Raw genomic sequence first — 25,016 nt, forward strand, 5'->3', positions numbered from 1 at the left:
CTGTCAAAATATATTGTTTTGCATCTTTTCTTATGTTCCAATAAATATGGGCAAAAGGTCTTTGCCAGGGTTCTTCATACACACGATTTCACAAGTCACTTCCACTCCTCCATGACTTCTTCTTCCTTCTTAGGTTCGCCATTTCTTAAAAGTTCATAATCACTCCTAATCCCAAAACTTTCTTTATAAAAATTATTCTACGTGATGGGAGCTTTCTAACAGTATGAATATTGGGGGAGCAAAGCAAGTTTGAAGACTAAGGCTAAGAGTAAGTATTGAGTTTCACTAATCGAGAACCGTAAAATTATTGAGGAAACTAAGTACTTAAATTTAATCAATTTAGTTTGTTGAATAAGGATGAATTTTTACATCAGGGTATGTTAAGATTGAGCTCTAAGGATAAAAAGTGGGATTTCAATTTTCAGAGTTAATTATCACTTGAAACTTTGATAATTGATTATGAGTAACTTAGTCTGGCAAAAAAAAAAAAAAAAAAAGATTATGAGTAACTTAGAAACACTTCTAGAAATTGATTGTGAGGTTGAATAACAAGTTTGAATGGTTTTTGAGGTATTTTTGGTATGAGTAATCTGAATATTGTTTGATTAAAAAATTATTTTGGTTAAGATTTTTAAATAATAAGGATCTTATATTTAAATTTTTATAATAAATGGACATGACTTGAGTTACTATTTAGTATTTTTTTTAAACCACTTTGAAAAGAATTTTTTTTTACTTGACTAAAATTGAAAATTCAAGGCCTCCCATTAGTTTTTTGAAGTGATTTGAAATTGAATAAATTAAAATGATACAAATTAATAGTGGATACAATTAATTGGGTAATTGCACGCTTAATAAGTTGAAGAAGGGATTTGTCATTTTAGGTTACCTTGACAATTGTGATTGTTAGAATATTAATTGTAGTATTTTGTTTACTTATACTGCACTTTGCTCACAGTTAAAATTGATTTGCTTAACATAAATGAAAATGATAAAAAAATAATGCTCAATTATCAATTAATTTGATTTTATACAAGACCTTAATTTATTACATACTATTTTAATGATCCATACACTTGCGATGTCTATTACAAAAAGGATTCTATGCAAATTCTCATTTTGTCTCTACTAAACTTTCAAATTATTTTATCATCCAATACACAACTCTCACAATTCACCTGCAATGTTTTCACTGCACTACTTTTCTTGTAATGATTTCTCATTACATATTTTGGTTTACACTATGCTCCCAGTTTGTTTAGAATTTCTCTTATGGCTATGTAATAGCTTTTACTAGCTCTATTATTATAAGTTAAATTATACTTTTAGTCCTTTAATATTATATAAAGTTTTGTTTTGATCTTTTAATTTTATAAAATATCTTTTAATCATTTAACCTTAATACCGTTAGTTTTAAATGCTATTTTTATACCAATCATTATTATTTTAAAAAATTAAAATTAACATGTTAATATTTGTTAATATTTTGTCAATATTTAAAAGTTTGATATAGGAAATTTTTATTTATGAAATTAACAGTGTTAAGGTTAAATGACTAAAAAAATAATTTATAAAATTAAGAGATTAAACTGAAACCTTATATAAAGTTAAATGATTAAAATTATATTTTAGCCTATTCTATAACACATGTCAATCTATATAATTATTCCTCCTCTAATCAATCACCATTATTTTCCTACAACATACTTTCGACTCGACGATCTTAATTTTTCTCCCATGACATACTTTCACCCAATAATCTTAACCTTTTTTCCAAACACGTGCTTTTACCATTAAGATACAAACATCTTTTCTTAAATCTTACTCTCTTCTTTTTTATATATAAGAGAGAAAAAATATATCATACAGTTTAAGAAAGTCCTTTAACTATAATAATTATATGTGAAAATAAAAAATTAGACTAAAATACTCTAAGTTAATCAACATAAACATTTGTTAATTATTTCTTGTTAAAGTAAATTATGAGAAGTAATTTAGAAAATATGCAATAAATATTTATTGAAATAGGTGATTTTTCTTATAAAAAATACAAGTAAAAAGTAGTAGTTTCTTTAATAATAAAGAACTAAGGGAGTATATCACAAAACTCAATCATCATCATATATTGTCCAAAAAAAAAATAGTTTCTCTTGCCTTAAATTGTTTTCCTAACAAATCCACACTACCATGTTGAAATTCATAAAGGCTACTTTTTTAAGCTTATACTCTCATTCCATTAATATCACAAGAGGTCTTTAAGAAATTTCTACCTTTAGAATTTAACTTATTCATATCATTATAGAAATTAGTACTTGGATTCCCAAAAGATCATTACAATTAAAACATCTCAAGCTTGTTCTTAACCAAAAAACTTTCAACACAAACCTCTCAATTCAGAGGAGGCATTACTCTAACCTAATTTGGTATGCACAAAAATGTTTATGTGCTTAATAAATGACAATATCATAATTTTTTTCAGCATCAACATTAATCACCCAACCGACGTCTTACTTCTAATCTTCTCATTTTTTTTAACAAGTCAAAAATTCGTAAATGTCATAAGTTTTTAAAAAATTTCTCCATACAAAAAATTCATGGCTCAAAAAGCATTTGATTTATTTTTTTTTATATTACTAATCTACTTTCTAATTTTTAATTAATGCTCAATAATTTTCTATGCCTCAAAATTCCCTTCCTATGCCTCAAAATTAGCTATAATTAAATTTTTTACCTTGTTTGTTTAAGATTAAAAAATAAGTAATAATTTTAGATATTTTAAAAAATATTTATTTTATAGAGATTTTATAAAAAATATATTATTTTATGTTTTTTACAATAATAAAAAAGTAATTATTAGTTAGTTGTCATTAAATTTTATAATATTTTTCTTGATTTTTTATAAAATTAATTTATTATTTAATTATTTTAAATTTTTTATATATTTCGTATTTTTAAAACATTCTCTTTTATTTAATACATTAGAATATTTTGAAAAACTACTCAAACTAACTTTTTTAAGATAAATATATATTTTTAATATTACAATTATTTTTAAAAGTTTAAAGAGATAACAGAAAAATTCATAAAATATATATTTTCTTTTCAAAAGATAAGTAATTTTCAATGAAACAAAGGGCCACTAAAACCTAAGATGGCCTAAGATCTTACATGTAGCAGTCATTAAGTACAGCAAATAAGTGGGAAAAAAAAATCCACATGGTCGAGTGAAGTGAGGACGCAAGGAGGAAGCCACTAACATGGATAAAAGTAGGGTTAATGAAGAAAAGGCCCAAGAGGGCCCAATTCTGTTTGAGTGAAGTTCCAAGGATGGGAAGAATAACAGGGAAAGAAACGAGCCCAATCAATCAGGACAAAATTTTTAGGGAAAATAGGAATGAAAGATCGAGAAAGAAAATTTATATTAATTAAACATTAGTTATTATCAAAATTTAAAAAAAAAAGCTCAAATGAATTATTGTTAATTCAAAATAAGTTATTGTTAAAATCTGAATGTATATTTGTTGATAAAAGACTAATATAGGTTGACAAGTATCCATTTAAGTTTTGACAATAAATAATCTTTAATTAATATAAATTCTTTTCAACAGTTCTTAATTGATATTTTTTCAAAATTTCATGATGCATTGTGAGGAGAAAACAAATGACAACAGTCCAAAGCCACGACGTTGTGATGCCTCATAACTTCGGGCTTGGGGACTCAAATGGAGTACATGTCATGGAGCCTTAGTATTTCACAAATTGGAGAGAATGTTCACTGTTGCACGCAAAAGAAGAGGACACATAACTAATTAAAATTGATGTAAGTGGTAAAGGCTCCTATCACTTAAAAAAGTGGTTGGGGTTTGAATCCCAGCCATTATGTATGTACTAATTTAGTTTGGAAAGGTCTACCTGTTATTCTCAGTACCTCAAGAGAGATATTTTTTGTTGTCGGCAGAGTCTACTCCTTATATATATTTATATATTCTTGAAGATGTGTATGGAAAAGCAACTTCGTAAGTCATTTTTTTGGCAGAGTGAGAGAGGTTATGCATGGGAAGATAACTAATAATGTTTTGGTCCTTATTGAAACCCAATAAGTTAGTGGTTCGAAGTCTGATAGCATTGTTACGAAACTTGGCTTTAGTCATTGGCTTAGACTTGAATTTACTGAGCATGCTGACTGTATTTGGCTACTTTGGAAGGAAAAAGAAATTAAACTTGTATAGTTAGCTATGATTTGTCTACTAGCCAACTCATCCATATGCGTATTTGTGTGTTGAAAGGTAATAAATCTCCTGGTTATCTTGCACATACAAATGCTGACCCTAATTAATGCTTACCTTCATAAGATCTTTACGATGATATTTGCTACTCGAGTCAGATTGTTGATGACCCTTGGTTGTTGGTGATTTCAATGCTTACTTATCTACTGATGACTGAAAAAAAAAAAAAAATAGTGGCTCCTCCTAATGATATGTCTATGAGACTCTTTGGAGATTGCATTCAAAGGTCAAATCTTCTGGAGAGGTTGATCAAGCAGGAGATAGAATGCAACTTGGTGAAAGAAAGAATTGATCGGGTTTTCTTTTCTTTTGTTTGTTTTTTTTTAATGAAAAAAATATCTTTAATCAAAAGTGATTACAAGCTAGTTAAGTCTATCAGGTAATCTTTTTTCTTTTTTTCAACATCAACCACTTTAATTAAGTAAGATGGTGGATTGATCAAAGGTAATATAACATACAAAATCATTCTAAGCTTGAATAGCCAACAGATGAGCACAAGTATTGGCTTCCCTAAACATGAAATTCAAATGAATGTTTCAATCCCAATAGAAATAAATTCTAACCTGATTGATAATTTCTCTGGATGAATGATGAGTAACATCACTTATAATAATTAGGTTGATCGCCTCAGTATAATCCGTGTAGATTTGTACATTGTAAAAATTCCTTTCCCAACATAAATGAAGACTACAAATAACACTAATTACTTCAAAAATAGTGGGGGAGTAACTGCTTATATTCACGCTAAAACTGCATACCTAATCAACACCTCCACACTTACCAACCCCATCTTTAATGGATTGGGGTTTCAGTAATGTGTTCTTGGATAATACTTCTCTTACATAGGTTCACCATCTTCCTAAATTTGGCTATGATCATATATAGACCTAATTTTGTCAGATTGGACTCTGATGCACGGATCCAAGTCTCAAAATCTCAATTCAAATGTTAAGACTGATATTGTTAAGAGAGCCTGGAGTGCTAATAAATGGGAAGAAAAATTAAGCTCTTTGCTAATAAGGAAGCCTCTTAAGCAATGATTCAAAAGTGGGGAACATACCTCCCCCCCCCCCCACCAAAAAAAAAAAAAAAGTGGTTTGCTTAAAAGAATTGATAGTGTTTATAAGGCTATATCTATAAGAGACAGTAAATACCTGAAGAAGATTGAAAAAGAGTTGTGGATTGAGTATAACAAGGTGTTGACACAAGAAAAAAGAAGAGCACATTTGGCACTAGAAATCTAGATGCAACTAGTTAAAAATCGGGTGATAAGTATAGCAAATTTTTTTCATGCTATTACTATAACGGACACAGCTAATGATGAGGATGAGTAAGTGCCCCCGCTCAACTTTAAAAAAAAATTACAAGGAGTAAGTGGAATTTTTAAAATTTGCTCACTAAAATATATTTGAGTTTAAAAAACTTGGGTCTTTTATATTTCATGTAAGTTTAATAGATTTTAAATTTAGATTATTTTTTTAAGATAGTGTCATTTTAGTTTTTCTTTTCTAATATTATTTTACAAAACTAAATGAAATTATTTTAGAATGAGACTTTTTATATTTAAAAATAGACATTTCAAGCTTTTTGTGAAGTCATGACTTATATTTTTTGGAAGTTGATATAATAAATTATGAATTTTTAAAATTTATTAAAAATATTTAAATATTTTCATCCGCAGGCAGATATAAGTGTTTAATCCGCAGAAAACAAGAAAGAAGGGGAAGTTACCTTAATTTTCTTTGAATCTAATTGGTTGGATGGTTGGATCCAATGGTATCATAAATTATATAAGAATGTAGTTGTAAAATACATTTGAATCTATACTTTAGATCAACACAAATAATATAATAATGGATCAAATTTGGCAAATTGATTTAGATGGTGATTGGATTGATAAATTTATATTTAACTTTTGATATGAAATTTAAATTTTACAATTTTACATTTAAAATCTCATATCTTAAATTCATATATTTAAATTTTTTTGTTTATATGGTATACAAAATTTTAAAGAAATAAGAAAGATGAGCTAACATTTAAAATAAAAAGGAGAGATTAAAAGTTATAAGCTCATCCAAGATTATTAAACTCACAAGATTAATTAGTAAACTTGTGACAGGAATGTAAATTTAAAATGTAAACTTGGATTATAAATTTATAAGAACTTGCCTTTATTAATAAATAGCTTTTAAAAGTATATGGTTAAATAATTAAAATATAAAATATGATCATAATTTAATTTAAATTAAATATATTTTAAGCATAAATTATTAAAATTAAATCCATCTATATTTATAAATTATTATATTTAACATAGAAATTTTAAAAAAGAGCAATTTATTTTTGACATTTTTTTGTTTTCTTTTTTTATTAATATTAATTTTTTTGTTTTATTTTTTATTGAATTGGGTCCTACCACTTGTATAAAGCAAATTTTACATAACATGCTCAACTAATTTATGAGCGAATTGGCATAATTAATAAGCTAAAAATGTAAAAATAATAAACTCAAATTATCAACTTGTGAGTTTAACTAAATTTTATTTAATCTAAATTTATGAGGTAGTTAACATGATTTTATAAATTAAAAATATAAAAATAATAAACTCAAGAAATCAACTTAAAAGTTTGACAATAATAAACTCATTTTCATTCTTAAATTGGAGGAAAAGACAAGAACAAGAGATTAAAGAAGAGATAAGAGTGACAAAGACATCAATAATGAAAACACAAAGATTGAGCAAGAGAATTAGAATAATTAAAATTTTAAATAATCAGAACATAGATGAAATTATAAAAAATAAAAAATTGCAATAAAATGAGTTTGGATTTGAATGAAATCTAAATTTACAGATTTTCTATATTCAGATAGAATATTTGATTCCAAGTTAAATCCAAACACGGGCTAATAGAAACACAACCTGATAATTCATATTAATCATCATTTATAGGCAATTGAAAACGACACAAAGGACAAACATGCTTTCGCTGCAACCAATTAACAATACAAATTCTGTGAAACAAATGCGAACAAGCTATACGAACAGCTTCTTCATCAACTTCAAAACCTTCTAAGCAAATCAAGCAATTATTATTACTCAACCTTTCATTGATCTCTTCATCAATCCTCACTTTCTCCAAACATTCAATGGACGATTTACTCGCAGGAACGAACAAAACATGATCATACCAGCTCATGATACAGGCAACATGAAGATCCACTCTCAAGCACAAGTACTTTTTGTCCCTGTGTGTATTACCAGTCATGTTTCTTGCGAAATCCAAGATCTTGGTTGCTGCATGGCTGTGAAAATTTCCATCAAAGATTAAACCTAGAAAGTATAGAGTCTATTTCTTGCTCCATTGAGTTCTTGGAAATGTTGTAGAAATTAAGTCCAGTGAAACATGTTCAAACCCAGGTTCTGCTCTGGAATACCCAGTTACTTCTGTGAACTGAAATATTGATCATTGCTAGGATGATCAATGAGACTCTGATTATAGGGATCAAAACAAGTACTAATTGTTTCTCGTGTCGAAACTAAACAACGGAATCTAACTTCAACATCATGAGGATCCATGAAAGATAGACAAACTAGAGAGACTATTAGGGCTCAATTTCCTAGAAGCTTATGTTTATAGCAATTTAGGTAAGAGAGATCTATCACTTACTCTCGATAGCTGGGGAGATAGTTGACTATGTTCTTGGCGGAGAATGTTCCTTGGGTAGAAATTGGAAGTAGAACAGGAATAATTAGAGATTTTATAAAAAAAAAATTACTGAGAATAATATAGTAATTAAGGATTTGAGGAGTTTATAAAGGAAGAGATCAAGTGACAAGTTGAAAGATTAGGATTAGAAGACAAATAAAAATATAAATTTGCAAAAAAAAAAAAGAATTAACACAAAAATTAAGAATAAATTTGATTTTTAAATGGATAAATTTTTTATCCAATAGATGATCTTAAGAGATATTAGGTGTGAATTTAAACGCTGATTATAAATATAAATAGATATATAAAAAAATCAAACTTGATATTTATCTTTTTTTTTATAAATAATTTATTAAACTTAAGCATAACTATAAGAGAGTATATCGATCTATATCTATATATGATGTGTTAGTCTATTAACCATTTAGCTGATAAGTTCAGATGAAGAGAAAAAATTGATTTGGTACTCTATTTCTTATTCAAACAAATGTCAAGGAAGAGTAACAAATTTGGGTAATCAAAATCTTATACTCCGTTAAAATATATATATATATATATATATATATATATCTTTGCAAGTTCTAACAATTTTACTTAATTTTGAATTAAATCCCTACAGTTCATTTTATTTTAATCAAGCCTTTATAATTTCATCTATTATATATATTAACCCCTGAAATTTAAAATTAATAATGAATTATTAAATTTTACAAAAAAAATACTCTTGCAGTTTGCAAAAAATTTAATTTAATAATTTTAGCCAAAATCATAAAAGGAAAATTTGATTTTATCTGCTGTTTATATTTTTATTATAATTTTTTATGAAAATACTACATGTATAAAAAAATATTTAAAAGACAACCTAATTATATAAATTTTGAGTTTTAAAAATTATGTAATTAATTCTAAAGTCATATAATCATTTAATAAAAATATAAAAGTTCTTAATTTTGTTTTTTAAAAGAAAAATGTAAGGATTTTAATTTTCAAAGATTAAAAAATTTAATTGGTTAAACTACAAGAGCTCAATTAAAATAAAATAAATTGCAAAGATCTAATTCAAAATTGAAAAAAAAAAAGAATTGTAAGAACCTACATATATGTTTTTCCAAAAAAAAGGAAAAATTATTGCTAAAGACATGAAAAAAAATATTTATTAGAAATGATATTAAAAATAGTAATTATTTAGAAGAATCAAATACCAAAATATAAAATTTAATATGCAAAATTGTCCCTAATCAAATATCTTACATTTTCTCTAATCACATTTCAAATTGAATTTGACAATTACATTATTGGCACTGGTAAATAAAAAAATAATACTGAAAATCAAAGCAAGTGAAAATTTTCTTATGCTTCGAAGATCACAAATTTGAATACACAAGAGGAGTTATGAAATGTAATAATTTTTAAAAAAATATTTAAATTATATCTAGGCCAAAAAAATCTTGTGTTTAAAAAACATGGAGCAAATGTTCAAAAATTGAGAATATGACCAGTTCAGATTGATAGATAAGGAATTTATAATTAAATTTTAAAAAATTTATGAAAAATTTATTGTTGATATACAATAATATATTATTAACAAATATAAAAAATCAATTATAATATAAAATATAATAAATATTGAGCTATTTGCTTAATTTAGTCCTATAATATGGGCTATATTTACAAAAGCTCATATATTTTTATTTAATTTTTTTAAAGTAATGATTTTAAAATTATATTCAATTAATTATTTAAAAATTAATTATTTTTAAAATATATTGATTCAATTAAATTTAATACTAGACTTTTGTTTTTATTTATGTCGAATTGAAATCCGCACAACTTTATTTTTAAAAGAATTTCTTTTACAACTTATACAGTACTCCACATTAACTTTGAAGTATTATTAACAGGTTTTATATTAAAGTTATAATAATCAACTATACTTATTTTGGTCCTTCAGCCTAATTTTAATTTTTATGGACTTTTAGAATAAATTTTATCAATATTAGATCCCTCTCTCTAATTTTCTAGAAAAGAAAAGAAATCTTAAATACTGTTATTAGAAAGGTTTTATAATATTATAGGTTTAAAATTACGACAACTTTATTTTAATAAAACATTCATTGTAAAATCATGAATATAATTCACATTTAAAAAAAATTATGAATATAATTATGTTTGAAAGCCAACAAGGGCTTGTTCAAATAATAGACGCTATTCATGTCTCACAAAGGTATAGATTTGAATTTCGTTCACGAGTCCTAGACTCCTAAAACTTAAATGATCATAATTTTATTTGTGATATTTTTTTAATATCAATTTTTTCATAAAATTTCTTACCTGTAAAAATTAAATAGATCAGATCATATATCATACATAACTTAATTTGTCATTTAATATTAATATACTATAAAATTCGCGCATTTTTCATTAATCATGTATCCAAAAGTACTTTTATTAAATGCATTGGCGCAAAATACATACCTGACACACAAGACATACCCCTGGGGGGAAGGGGGTGGGGGTGGGGAACGTTCTCTTCAATCATTTGGAAGAGCATAACTACTGTTTGGGAATACACACGCCACATATAAGACATATTCTTTCTGAACTTATTTATAAGTTATTTTTACTAACCTCATCAATATCAATATAATAAAAGTATAAAAAAATAAAAATAAGTGAAATTTTAAATATAATCCTCAAGTAAAAAATAAAAAGTAAGTCAATTATATAATATTATTTTTTCTTTCTTTCTCTCTCTTACTTTTTAAAAGTAATTTCAGAATTTCAATTTAAAATAAAACAATCCCATTAACAAATGACTTATAAAGTAAATCAGATTATGCTTCTAAAAAGTGACTTATATATTGGGCCAGAGGAGTATTCTTGTAGTGATCTTCATATTTTGATCTGGATTAGTTTGGACCTTATTAAATCATCACAGCTCAAGTGAGGTAAGCCCAGGTCACACAAAATATATATTTACACGCACAAAGGAAAGAAAACTAAAGGGAAAGAAGTAGGGGAAAAAGGCATTTTTTTTTCTCCTAACATAAAATTTTTTCTCTAATTTTTCTGGTCACCTGAGAAAATTAAGAGAAAACAAAAGGTAAAAAATATCTTTTTTTCTCTATCTTCTCTCCTAATTTTCTCTTCTCCCTATTTCCTAACGAAGCGTTAATTCATTTTGTTGAGAGGCACTCTTCTCAATTAAATTCCAGGGATAAAGTTAGTGATTTTATCCAACCTCTTGGAGTTTGGAATGTGAGAAGTTTAGTAGGAATCCTGCCAAGATGGGAAGCAAATATTTATGGTCATTAGTTCAATTATCTCAGAGGATTAGTGGCAATTTTTGCCTTCTTGTATAAAGGGAGTGGATAATGGTAAGTGATCTATGTTTCGCAACCATTAGTTTGTAATTTCTTTTTTCGGTAGTTGATTAATATAGTTTTTGTATTTATTTCAAAAAAAAAACCCATGGGAAATGGGGTTGATGTTTTACTTTGGAGACCATCTTCTGATGGTAGTTTCACAGTGAAATCAGCACATAAATTCTTACAAAGGCAGCATTGCGGTCAATCTGATTCTCTGGGGGGGTAAAAATTTGGAGGTGGCCTGTTTCTGAACAAATGAAGTTCTTCTTTTGACAAGTTTTTCATGAGTCCCCATACTCACTTAGAGCTAGAATGATTATCTCAAGCACCATTAAGTGCTCCAATAAGTGTAATAGTGAGGAGGATATTTTACGTATACATTGTGAAATTGCCAAAAGTGTTTGTTTGCTAACTATTTTAAATCCCAACAGTACTTTTAGTTGGAAAAATATCGATCAATGACCAATAGAATAAATTTATATTAGTTAAAGATCAATTATTATCAAAATCTAAATAAATATTTGTCGGTTCAAGTTATTTTTTTGTCAACAAGTATCTATTCAGGTTTTAACAATTCATTCTAATATAACAATAGTTTATTCGGACTTGTTTTTTTATTTATATTTTAACAACAATTGATCCTTAACTAATATAAACTTCCTCCAATGGTCCTTCATTGCTATTTTCCCTTTCTAGTTTATTCTGTGGAGATTTGCAGGTATGGATATGGTGGAATACAACATAGAATTCTCCAAGATGTTTCAGTAAGCTTCCCTAGATGGGAAGCTCCTTCGCATGGGACTTATTATAACTTTTGTTTAGATGGCAAAAAAAATAAGAAGGAAAATTAAAAGAGAAAACTCCTAAAAATAGAAAAAAAAAACTATTTTTTAAAATTTTTCCTCCTAGTTTTCTCTCCTCCCTATTTTCTTCCCACTTTTTGTTCCATCCAAACCAAGCCCCAAGAGCACATGTATTTTATTGTAACCTTAAGGTCATACAAAATCTACAAATAATCATTATTCATCATTTTAGTCTATTTTATTCTCAATCACCCTGTTCTATTCCAATCAAATCCTTTCCGCGCCATGAATCTTTTCACAACTTGGTCCTGGCTTTTTCTATACCTCCCTTGACTCCATATACACCTTGCAATGACCTTGGAAACAGATACACATATGCATATATACATACATATATACACATATCAATATGCAAGCACCACCCACTTCATTTTTCACTGTCCTCTAGTGTGAGTTTAAATCAGACGAAAGTAAACATAAATGTCTTAGAAGCTATAGAGTCCTCAAAACAAATCGATTTGGAACCGCAACAAGAATTCTATAATCATATGCACATCTTCATGTTAGTCTCTGCAACATCAGGTTAGTAGCTCTCCTATGAGGCATATGCTAAGTTTAAGTCTTCAAATGGTACCTGAATGGGATAATGTAAATGACTAAATGTTATGCTGGTGCAATGCCTTACTCAACAGATTAAAAATGAGAATGACTGTGTAATAAATCAAGCACATAATTAGTATACATGAGTCAAAATTGAATACGAAAACGTACCAAGACAGAGAGGGTTGACCAGGAATCTTCTGAATCCACTTCTCAAAACATTTTCCTGACATTTAAATCTTTCCAATTTCAATCCAACTGGGTCCTGGTTTTTCCTTGAGATTACTTGACTCCATCAGTTCTCTTAAGATTCCAAACATCATCCTGAATCCTGATTAAAAAATATACATGTTATGCTGTGCCTTATTCAACCAAAGAAAAATGAAGATCACTGTTATAAATCAAAATGATAAATAAGATCAATAGGCTCCAAGAAGCACAACGAGATGGACTATATATAGAGAATAGGACAAAATCAGGTCAAATCAATATGCTTAAATAGGCACAGATAAAAAAAAAAAAAAAAACATACCGAGACAGCCATACAGAGAGGGTTAATGAGGAATCTTCTGAATCCACTTCTCATTCACCAACATTTTCCTCACATCTAAGTCTTTCCAATTTCAATCCAACTGGATCCAGGTTTTTTCTTTACATCCCTCAACTCCATCAGTTCTCTTAGATTCCACACGCCATCCCAATTACTCAATCCAGCAAACATGTTAGATAATACAACATATGTTGATGGGTCTTTTTTATCTTGCTCTATGGCTCGTACTGCAGCTAGTTTCCCAGTTTCTACATCCCCATGGATCTGACACGCACAGAGCAATGTTTGCCACACTGGGGCACGTGGTTCAAATGGCATTGTTAGAATTAGGTCCATAGCTTCTTTTGTAAGTCCAGCTCGGCCTAGGAGATTCACCATACAAACATAGTGATCCTCTCCAGGGGAAATTCCGTGGTCTTTGGTCATAGAGGAGAAATACTTCCATCCTTCATCAATAAATCTACCTTGACAACATGCATAAAGAACACATATGAAGGTGATATAATTTGGTTCAACACTTCTCTTTCTCATTTCATCAAACATTTCAAGAGCTTCTTTAGCTTGCCCATTTTGTGCACATGCCATTATCAATGTTGTCCATGAGATAACAGTATAATGTTTCATAGTTTGAAAAGCCCACCATACACTATCCATGCACCCACATTTCGCATACATATCAAGAAGAGCATTATCAACACAGACATCAATGTCATCTCCAAGTTTTATCCTCAAGCCATGAATTTGCTTCCCTACCTCTAGTGATGCCATATTAGCGCAGGCATTTAAAGCAGTTGCCATGGTGAATCTATTTGGCTTGACACCTACTTTCTTCATTTGTATAATGACTGCAAGGGCCTTTCTTGGCTCCCCACACTGTAAACATCCGGCGGCCATCTGGGACCAAGAACACACATCTTTCTGAGGCATCTCATCAAAGGCTTTAAAACCTTCAGCTAGCTTCTGATTTTTTATATACATATCCACCAGAGAATTCCCTACACAAATTTCATCCCCATAACCACTCTTGATAAGCTGTCCATGAACTTGCGTACCCAATTGAAGATGAGACAGGGCAGCCAGCCCAGTGAGGATGGTTGTGAATGTGAAATTATCAGGTTTAATACCCTTGTGATTCATAAGATACCAAAATCCAGGAATCTCCTTGAAAGAAAACTGCAAGTAACCACCCATCATGGTGTTCCACGACACGATATCCTTCTCTGGACAGCTCTGGAAAACCTCCAAGGCTTCTGTCAATTTTCCATGCCTTACTAAAGCTGTCAAGAATGCATTCACTAAAAAGACATTTGACTCAAATCCTGATTTCACAATTAATGTATAAATTTGGTGAGCATGAGTCACACTCTCAGCTAATGAGCATGCTTGAAGAGCACTAACCATTGTGAACTCATTTGGTTTTGTCATTCCCTCACCGTGCATTTGCGCAAACAAAGAAAGAGCTCCCCCAACATACCCATTTTGAATAAAGCCTGCAATGACAGCAGACCAGGACACCACATTCTTCTGAGGCATTTCTTCAAACACCTTGAGGCCTCCAATAACATCCCCGCATTTAACATACATGTTAAGCAAATGATTTTGAAGAAAGAGCGATAAAGGAAGAGACCCCTTAATGAATTTAGCATGAATAGCTCTTCCACTAAGTAATTTAAAATTTTTTGCATATCCACGCAGTAGATTTGAGAAGACCTCTTCCTCTGCGGCCATGGTGTACACATTACATGATACAAAAGTTCCTCAGAAAGGTGGTTGTCCCGATGATAATTTTGTCCATTACATCAGATGTGCAGCAGATTTTAGTTACACCTACTACAAGTAGGGAGCCGAGAAAATTATATAATTCTGAAACATTGACTGCACTCGAACACTAGCAGTATACTTCTACTATTAGCCTTCGAAGCAGAATCAGACTACCCTCACTAAGAAAGCAACCACGAACGAGGGAAGAGAGAGAGAGAGAGAGAGAGAGGAGGAGGAGGAGGAGGACTCACCACGGACGAGGAAGCCGACGGAGAACCTCCGAAGCCCACGACGGAGGCAACACGAACAAGGAACAGCAACAAAGCTGCAAAAGGGGCTGCATAGAGTGGATTCGGCTTCTCTAGTTCTCTCGACAAGCATCACCTACACACGGTGCCGTTTTCGATTGTGAAGGTGACGTCGCCGTCCATTTTGCTTTGAAAATCTCAGCCATATATTGCTGAATTCCCTTAAAAAAAGAAAAAAGAAAAAAACATTTTTCTTTTTTTTATAATAAATATACTTATTAATTAATTTTTTGTAAAGAGAAATTATATAGCAAAGAAATTAATAGTAATTAAGAGATATATTTAAAAACTTTTTTCCAATAAAATTAAAACATATGAATTTTTTTATAGATTGTTTGTTCAATTATAAATTATTGTTATTAATATTATTAATATATTAAAATTTATTTATCTTAATTTAATTGAATAAAAACATATTAAGTATATAAGATTAAATATCTAAATTTTACTTATAACTTTTTTACCATTTGCATTATACAAATTACTTTTAACTAGTTTTTAATCTTTATGATATATCAGATCCGAGGAAATATGTAAAAGTAGGGATGGATATAAAAATGAATTCTGTATTTTGCAATTTGGTCATGCCATGTAAAACATTTTGGCTCCGACATATGTATAATAATAAACAAAAACAATTGGAGATTTTTTTTTTTGGTTTCTCAAATCAAATATACAAAATTTGAATCATCAAATAATATACTGATGTAAAAACTTTAAATTGATGAGAAATATCGATGGTGTACCAGAAACGGAAGTCCATAATATTATAAATTAATTGATTCCATATTGGGTTTCCATAATATTATAAATTAATTGATTTCGGTCTAAATTACTCCTTCCATTAAAAAATATAAAATATTTTTAATTAAATCTCATTTTTTAATAAAATAATTAATTGTTTTAAAATTAATTCTATCTTTTTATATTTATTTTTATTTAATAAGATATTTTATTTTAAAATAAATATAAAATAATTCATTCGATAAGGACACCTTAAAAAAATAATAATTATATTTTAAAAGATTAATTTTTTAATATAAAATCTTTTAAAAAATATTTTACATTAAATATTTTATAACAAGTATCACATCAATTTCTTGTAAAAGTAAATAAAGATCAAACTAGTGTTTTAAGACCCAAGTACAAAAGGGACTCATTGTGGGGATTGACTTGATTTGAACCGCTGTTTCTTTTTACTCTAGCTTCACTCTTGCTTTAGTAGTATGAATTTTTATTTAATTTAAAAAGATCAATATCAACTTTTTGAAGTGTTCCAGCAAAATTTTGAGTATATGATTTGTTTATTGGTATAATAAAAATTAAACTTCAGAGAATTAAAACTCACTTACTGAGAGATGAAATTTTCCCAATAGCTCTTCCATGAAATTTCAATAATTGAAAGTTTGTCTTTAAAATTAATGGCTTAACATAAACTATGAATCATCCCTAACAAATTATGAATCATCAAATTACCGTAACATAATTTACTCGCAGCACACCATGTTCTACAGAGCCGAAGGTCAAAATCAACATCTGCCGAATGACACTGTTTTCAAGTTAAAGTTAGGGAGAATTACTAAAAAGTCACAGAAGAAATGAAAGTTTGATTAAGTATCATGAAATGCTAAAATATCCTTAAAATCCCAAGTTCCTTTAATATGAATATATTTTTAATACTCAATTACTCAAATATCCTTATATTATTATATATTAAAAAAGCCCAACCCTCCACTGCTGGCCAGGTTTGGCTTTTAATATTATTTTTAATATATAATAATATAAGGATATTTGGGTAATTGAGTGTAAAAACATATTAATATCAAAGGGACTTGAGAATTTAATGATATTTTAACATACCGTGGGACTTTATAGTATTTTCATTTTGTTGAGACTTTATAGTAATTCTCCTTTGAAGTTATTACACATGATATATCAGAGCCTTCACATTCAAATAAATTGATGCAAACTAAAATGCTTGAATGAGCTCCTGACTAGCTCTTTACATATCATTGGGTAAAGACAATACACCATTTTACCATGAAACTAAGATCTTTTTGTATTTGAGTTAATGGAGAAGTAGAAAACAAAAATGTGGATGCACTACAACAATTAAACCACAAAAGAAGCAGCAGATAATGCAATTTCAAGTGTCTTTTTCAGCTCCTCGTCGTCTTGTGGAACTCAACTACAGAACCAACACAAATCTAGTCCATAATTAGGTCTCAAGGGGTCAATTAATTAGTCACCCAAACAAATCATCATCATTGTCTCCATCAACACTACTAAGATTACTTTCAGGTTTTCCACTCAAGGTATTACCTTCCCCAACCTTACCTGGAGGAGTTCCTTCACCAGTACTGACAGATGAGTAGGCCCAGGAAGATCCAACTTTGGCAGAAAATGATTCTCCATAAAGATCATCATAAATCCCACCTTTCTGTGTAGTTTTGACCTTTTTTAAGACTTCTTGTAGTTTATCAGTCACTCCTTTCTGGGATGAATCAGCTTCCTTTACAACAGATTGCTCTTTTCCCTTAGGTATTACTGTGATCTGTACAAGGGATTCATATTTCCCAACAAGACTTCCTTCTTTAACTCCGACTGGACCGGGTTCTGTTTCCACGTCTGCACCATCTGAAACCCCAACAACCTCGACTAATTCTCCCCCTACTTGGTCCCTGAAGGCGACTCTCATCTTTCTAATTCTCTTGGAAGCTCGGTCTGATTGGTGATTGTCATTTTTTCTAGTCGCGGATTTACCAGACTCAACTGTTCTAGACCCTTGATCAGCCTTGCCAAGGCCGTAACGATTTAGAAGTGTGTTGTATGCAACCACAGCTTCTTCATCAGAAGGGTCAGGAGGTGGAGGTAAATTAATCTCCGCGGGCACTGGAGGACGAGGAAACAAAGCTGCATCATTCTTTCTCAACATGTAAGTTCTTGTCGACGCAGCAAATCGCAGAGACTGTCCCACTTCAAGCTCAACCGGTGAATCCTTAGTTAATCGCTCATTAGCAACAAATGTACCATGAGCAGATCCTAAATCAATTACATATATGCTGGAGGAGGAGTAAAAAGTTCTTTAGTGCCATATGGATCATGAGATCAAATTACACAACTTCAATTACATTTTAAAACACACACACACACACATCCATCTACCATTCTGCCTCTTTCATTTTATCAAATGATAGTGGGTTATTTTCCCTTGGAAGGGGGGAGTGGCTCAACAGATCATCAACTACTTAATCCTATTATTCTAAACGGAAAAAAAATGCAATTATATCAAACTACTGCTTTAATTCCTAAGTTGATCTTAGGCCCTAGGCATGATCAGAACACCAATTCAACAACAACACAAGTTGCTGTGATTCATTTATATAAACAGCTGACCAAAGAAAGCTCGCATGTTCCAATTATAAGAATACTCAACAAGGAAACTGATAGGGGTTATTATCTACCAAGATAGTTTAATCCAATCCAGCAATACCAAGGATGAGCAAAATGCACTAACCTTCCATTCTTGTGAGGAATGACTGCAGCATGTTGACGAGAGACAGATTGATGATCAAGCACAAAATCACAAGTTTGGATTTGCCTCCCAAAGATGTGCCTCCGCCTGTCCAGATTAATTCGATCCAATACCTGGCCATCCTTCAAAACTTCTAGATAATAAACACCTGGACGAGGCTCAATTGCCCAATCTGGGGGCTGCCATGTTGATTGTCCTCCACCAACTTGTGTTGCCTGCTGAGTCTGCCCCAACAATGGAGCAGCTTCTAACCCTGTGGCTCCATGAGAAGCATGATGTTGTACCTGTTGTGCCTGTTGTTGATACTGGACTTGATGGAAAGAAGTTTGAGACTGTGAAGGTAAAGCAGAGGAGTGGCTGATTACTTGAGTGCCAGCTTGAGCACTGGGTTTTGAAGATGAATTCGCTGAAACAGAAAATGGTTCCAAGCTTTGAGCTTTCTTAAATCTATCAAGACCTGCTGCTCTTCCATACATTCTTTACAAGTCCACAGCTAATCTTTGAGCTCCTACAGTATCATCTATCAAATAATCTCCATCAGACACAATGACATTAAAAAAAAAAAAAAGCTCTGTAATCGATTGTTTGCTCCACGTACAGTTCATGTAACAGAACTCTCTTTAGAGATGCCCCCCTAATTTAAAAGGAAGGGCGGCACTCAAAACAGCTTCAGGTCATACAGGGAATAAAGAAAATGCGAGGAAAATAAAAAATGGAATTTTTTTAATTAAAAAGGGGTAATCAATAAAAAACAAAACAAAATAAAATTGATTCACTTAAGCAGCAAAATCAGCACACTAATTTAATGGATGCCAATAGACCAATTAAAGTCTAATCTCTATGCCAGAATTCTGAATATTCGAAACTCCAGAAAGAGAAAGGCTTTAGAGTTGAGAAATGGTGTGGGAATCAAGTCACTCTAACCAAAAAGAGCATAATTTCTTAGACTGATAGATAAAAAGGAGGTTCAAGATTCAAACAAATTAGGGTTTCAGAAAAATGGGTCCATGCAGTCTTTAGAAAGGAAATTGAGAAGCATCAATGGTAATAAGGTTGGAAGCCAAGGTAGCGGCAATGCCAAGACTATGAGGTGTTTCCGTCTCTCCAAGATGGGTAGGGCAAAGCAAAGGGCTCCCTTTCTCTCTCCAAGAAAACTACAAAATATGATTTTATTTTATTTTTTCTTAAGTGAAGAAATATAGTTTTTTTTTTCCTAAAAAAAAAATAAAAATTTCCCATCTTATTTTTTATTTAGATCATCAATTCTATCCATAGAACAATCTTTTTCCTCAATTCATTGGATTTCATTTCTACGAAACAGAAATTTGAGCAAGGAAACTAAGCCCAAAGGATTTATTATCAATTAAGCCAAGGTCATGCAATTATTATATAGGTTTCAAGATACATTTATCAGATTAATTACACTAAGTAGATTAAATCAATGTTTGCTACTGGGAACGTCATGTGCATTTCACTTCTGATAATGTAACATACATTTACTTAAGCATCTACTGAACCCACAAGACCGATGCTGCAGAGGAGCTAAATGATGAGACTTTTGAAGAAGTTATGCGAAAAATGCAATCAATAGACAATGGGAGTGAAATTCCCAGCAATATACCAGGAGTGCTTATAGATCAATTATATATCATAGCAACAGAAGACCTAAACACATTACTTTTTTCACCTGATTGGGTGATTCACATTTCCCCAAGTCATTGGCAGATTTACAGGGTACCAAATAATTGCAAATTACAAATAGGGCCTTGGAAGTTCGAGAATGATGGAACCAAAACCTCATTAAATCGATCACTTACTTATTTCATACTTGTTTCAAGGCTGCCACTACATTAATTAAAGCTGTCAAGCCCCATCCCGATGAGGAACAAACATATCTAAAAGCTGGTTGAAAGAATTTTGCTATTTTTGCCAGCGTTAGTACCCTAGAAGTTATCTACAAGAACACCTTTAGGAAAGAATTACTCAACATAACTACTCCTGGGCCTGGCCCAGAGTTACTATCAGATAGACATTGTTCACACCTCTTGATATCACGGTGATTGAGCTTTTTGCAGAGTGCCTTGATGAAAGGAAAGATAGAAAATGGGGCTCGTGAAGGGATGAAGGAAAGCTGCAATCAGTATGCTATAGATTGTTATGTGAATGTTAAAGCTGTTAATCAAAAGGACCTTGGTTCCAAATTCCAATAAGGAACACATCTTGGCAATGGCATCACTGCAATTAGAAAAACAATCAAATTGGGAGTTGGCAGTGCATTATTTTGCAAATTTCACTGCTGTGACAGCAGCTAAAATTGGACATCTGGACTATATGTTCCTGTCTACATTTGGATGGCTACACCTAGAATAATTCAAGGGCTCTAGCCTCTAGGTTCTTGGGTTTGACTTGCCAGACCACTAATTTTGGAACTACCTAGATTTTATTAACTATTCATCTCGATGTGGGATCGCAACTGCTATATATTTTTTATAAATATCAATCAAACAACATGAAGGAAGCTCGCCAAAGAGTAAAACACATTAACTCAGCACAACTTTCTAATCCTTATGTCATTCTGTCAAAAATAAACAGGCCCTTTAGAAACTATGATCAAGGCTCATGCTCATTGTGAAGCATTCATGCCACTTGACAGCCTAATTAGACTCTCCAGAAAACTACACCACACCCTTGCAAATGGAAATTATTTTCCAAGAGAAGAACCTATTTTGTGAAGCAAGAACTTCAAATTATCCAAGCAAGACTACTGTTCTTCAAATATAGCAAAATAATTAGTCTCTTGAAAACTCAAAGCAACATTTGGGATCTAGTACCTCACTTATGAGCTTGATACAATTCCTTTGGGTGAATCCTACCCAGTAGAAGGTAGAGTCAAAGATCAAATCAAAGTCAGGCTTAGAAATTTCAAGAAGCCTTCAATCCCCCCCCCCAAAAAAAAAACAAAAACAAAAATTATGTAGTGCTTTCAAGTCTTTCTTTTTTGATGATTCGACTTTCTTCCATCTTCTTGATCAAGTGATTCCTTTAAGGGGACAGCTAACGCCTTCAATTTTGTGCCTAGTGCTTCTCTACTTGACTCAGTGGCTTTACTTTTTATTTATGTTTTACTTATTTTGATATTTTTTCACTCCAATATTAGGTAGTGATCATGGAATTAAAGCACAAGGACATGATAGGCCACTAATTATTGCCTTGATTGAAGAAAGCAATATAGTTTCTGTCAATTCAAGCAAAATCTCATATCCATACAGTGCTTTTTCTTTCAATGGGAAAACTAGAACCAGCTCCATCAAATTTCAAAACTCTAATCGTATATAGAATGGTTAATGTATTATGTTGTTATTCAGAAACCCATTGGTTGTGCTTACAAATTAAGACTTAGACTTAGACTTGTATGTCATTGTCCCCCTTAGTTTATAAAAATCACCTATGCTTGCAGAAGTATCTGAATTTGATGCGATAGATGACTCCCTGCTGAATGTGGAAATATTTTTATTTTGATAGACCTTTTGATGAAACGCCGTATCTAGTACAAGCTAAAATCAATTTTCTGAAAGTAAACATCTCAGACCTCGCTAGTATATGGGTTCCTCTTGAAGGAAAGTTTGCTTTGGCAAGTCAATCAAAATAGCACAAAAGAATTTTCTTGAAACACAAGAGGTGGTAGTGTTATAAACAATATCTAAGTAAAATGGAGAAAGAAGTGGGAAGAAGGTATGTAATTATGTGCGTAACTTTATACATGTGACAACCATCTGTTTATCTTTCTATATTCACAATGTTCGTTTTGGCTTATCATTTCCTTTCGAAAAAGTTGTATAATAATTTGTGATCTCAGACAAATTCAACCTTTCAGAAACTCTTCGGGCTTCCACATGAAGTACCACTTATCAAAGATTTCGCCTGCTAGTTGAGAAGAAAAGTGCCCATGCACGTTTGTTTATTAGTTCATTTGAATTTCGAAGTTAAAATTCACGTCTTACCTTAGAGGAAATTAATAACGGTTACAAACTTGTATCATTGTATGTCTATTCAACTCTAGTCCTTGAAATAAGAAAATAAAGAAATTAATCCTTAAAAATAACAATCTTATTACAAGTTAGTAATGTGGACATCCCTAAGTCTCTTGATAAAAGCATTTATGTACAATGAGTTTGTTTATTTTTAATGACTATTGTTTTATTCAGGGCCGGCTTTTTCTTTCAGCAAGAATTAGGATCAGTGCACCTTAAAAACACTAAATGGACAACTATGTTCAGCCGTAGCTCAATAGATTATGTATTCTATCTTGAAAGTCACATACATATCAGATACAAATCCGTACAAGCTTCCTTTTAAAGTATCGTTGTTTCATGAATTTTATGATAGCTTAGGCATATATAGGTTCTCCTTGAAATAAAACAAACTTGCTCAATTATCTGAACATTATCCTTTAAAAAAACAACTTAATTATCTTTACATTTATATAATTTTCCCAGAAGCGATCTAGCTAAGAATTTTGGCAGCCAAACGCATTGAAAACACGAACAAGAATAAAAAGGAAAGGAAACAACTTCATAGAGTGCTCCACAAAAAACACTGAAGCACCATTGTGACTGCACCCACACATTACCAGTCTACTGCTACTGTTGCCTTACAAACAAATTCAGAGACAAAGAAAGCAACCACGAACGAGGAAGAAAATGAGAGAAGAGAAAGGGGTTACCACCACGGAGCCGACGACGGAGGCAACACGAACAACAAGGGAGGTAGTCTTAAACAAGTGACGACGGAGGCAGCGAGATTGCGGGTGACGGGTAGAGTAAGGATGAGGGAGCAGCGAAGCTCAAGGCAGTTGATGGATGAAGCTGGAAATGGAGACACGGCGTCGATAGAGGACGAAGGAAAAAACGGCGACGACAGAGGGATGGGGAGAAAGTGATCGGAGCTAAGAATGGCCGATTGGGTCAGCCAATCGTGGGGAGATGGGGGTTAGGGATTTGAGACTTTGTCATTCTAAGCCACGTCCCCCAAAATGGAAGAGAATCCTGTTTAGGTATTGAACCGGGTATTTTAGGTTTCAGTGTTCATCATCTTACACAGATCAGTGATACGGCGCCGTTTTGTGTGTGTGTGTGTGTGTGTATTTTCCCTTTATTTTTAAAGCACAAAGTCAGCTTAATAAAATTGGAAAATAATATCTTAGCAAATTCGTCAAAACTCAAAGAGTGAAAGATATCACCTTTTTTTTTTAAATTAGAGGGACAACCACTAACAACTTAAAGTTACAATTACAAGCAAGATCAAATTATTAGAGAAACTCACATATTATTCTCTAGTCCTATTAACAAGATAGAGAAAAAAAATTGATCCTATTTATAAGGCATTTGTTAATTTTTAGTACTCATTTTTATATTTTTTTCTTATTAAATATTTTAAATAAGAACATTAGTAATGATATTTAAAAATATTTATTAAAGATAAAAATAAAAACTTGTTAAAATTAATGAAATTTAAAATTTTTTTTAATTTTGATGAAAAATGATAAAAATAATTTATAAATAAAACTAAATGCAATACTAGGTTAGCAGGCAAGATAGATGATGTCACTTTGAAAGCTGGCTTCCTTCAAGCCTATTAATCTAGGAAGTTTTATATATATAGCTAGATTAGAACATAGCTCAACATAAGTGACCATAATAACAAATGCTGTCACTTCAAGATATGGTTGAGTTTTGCGATAAGAAAAGGATTTGATTCAATGTTTTAAAAATAAATAGAAGCCAATTAGACTAACAATTAATTGTCCTCAAATTTCTCATTTACATTTTTGCTGATAATCTATTACTTTTTGCAAAAGCATCCCTCAGTCAAGCCATGATTATTTAACAATATCTCTTTGATTTTTGCCACACTTTAAGCCAAAAAGTCAACATGAAGAAATGTAAATGTCAATGTTAATAAAGCTATTCAAATCAATGATGAATTGAGAATTCCAATCATTGAAAACTTTAATAAATATTTTGGAATTTCACTTATACATGAAGTGGCTTCTAAGCTTACTTTTGCTCCCTTACTTGAGAAAACTTGCTTT

General features: G+C 30.9%; 3 protein-coding genes and 1 pseudogene across 5 annotated transcripts; 1 reads left to right on the forward strand and 3 right to left on the reverse strand.

Annotated features, from left to right (window-relative positions):
* Positions 1-7,223: 7,223 nt before the first annotated feature.
* LOC129316561 (uncharacterized) lies at positions 7,224-7,867 on the reverse strand. Its single transcript, XM_054960980.1, has 2 exons — positions 7,734-7,867; positions 7,224-7,593 (listed from the first exon to the last, which is right to left on the reverse strand). Exons 1-2 carry the CDS (start codon positions 7,865-7,867, stop codon positions 7,224-7,226), a joined length of 504 nt encoding a protein of 167 aa, XP_054816955.1.
* A 4,708-nt stretch (positions 7,868-12,575) lies between these two features.
* LOC129315824 (putative pentatricopeptide repeat-containing protein At3g15130) lies at positions 12,576-15,513 on the reverse strand. 2 transcript variants are annotated; one of them, XM_054959900.1, is made up of 4 exons: positions 15,334-15,513; positions 13,304-15,151; positions 12,943-13,102; positions 12,576-12,805 (listed from the first exon to the last, which is right to left on the reverse strand). In XM_054959900.1, exon 2 carries the CDS (start codon positions 15,047-15,049, stop codon positions 13,379-13,381), a length of 1,671 nt encoding a protein of 556 aa, XP_054815875.1. In that variant the 5' UTR covers positions 15,050-15,151; positions 15,334-15,513; the 3' UTR covers positions 12,576-12,805; positions 12,943-13,102; positions 13,304-13,378. The 2 variants fall into 2 exon arrangements, with proteins under 2 accessions (XP_054815875.1, XP_054815874.1); XM_054959899.1 differs by lacking the exon at positions 15,334-15,513 and having other exon boundaries at positions 13,304-15,327.
* A 1,852-nt stretch (positions 15,514-17,365) lies between these two features.
* Positions 17,366-23,965, reverse strand: LOC129315801 (protein phosphatase 1 regulatory inhibitor subunit PPP1R8 homolog). Of its 2 annotated transcripts, none has more exons than XM_054959864.1 (3): positions 23,652-23,965; positions 18,908-19,445; positions 17,366-18,452 (listed from the first exon to the last, which is right to left on the reverse strand). In XM_054959864.1, the coding sequence occupies exons 2-3, from the start codon at positions 19,399-19,401 to the stop codon at positions 17,636-17,638; spliced, it is 1,311 nt and encodes a 436-aa protein (XP_054815839.1). In that variant the 5' UTR covers positions 19,402-19,445; positions 23,652-23,965; the 3' UTR covers positions 17,366-17,635. The 2 variants fall into 2 exon arrangements, with proteins under 2 accessions (XP_054815839.1, XP_054815838.1); XM_054959863.1 differs by having other exon boundaries at positions 23,649-23,965.
* On the forward strand, positions 19,933-21,309 carry LOC129316562 (C2 and GRAM domain-containing protein At1g03370-like; annotated as a pseudogene).
* Positions 23,966-25,016: the final 1,051 nt, after the last annotated feature.

This window comes from Prosopis cineraria, unplaced genomic scaffold (assembly GCF_029017545.1).
Source record: "Prosopis cineraria cultivar Desert tree isolate PC_DT_omini unplaced genomic scaffold, ASM2901754v1 PC7, whole genome shotgun sequence".
Lineage (NCBI taxonomy): Eukaryota > Viridiplantae > Streptophyta > Magnoliopsida > Fabales > Fabaceae > Prosopis > Prosopis cineraria.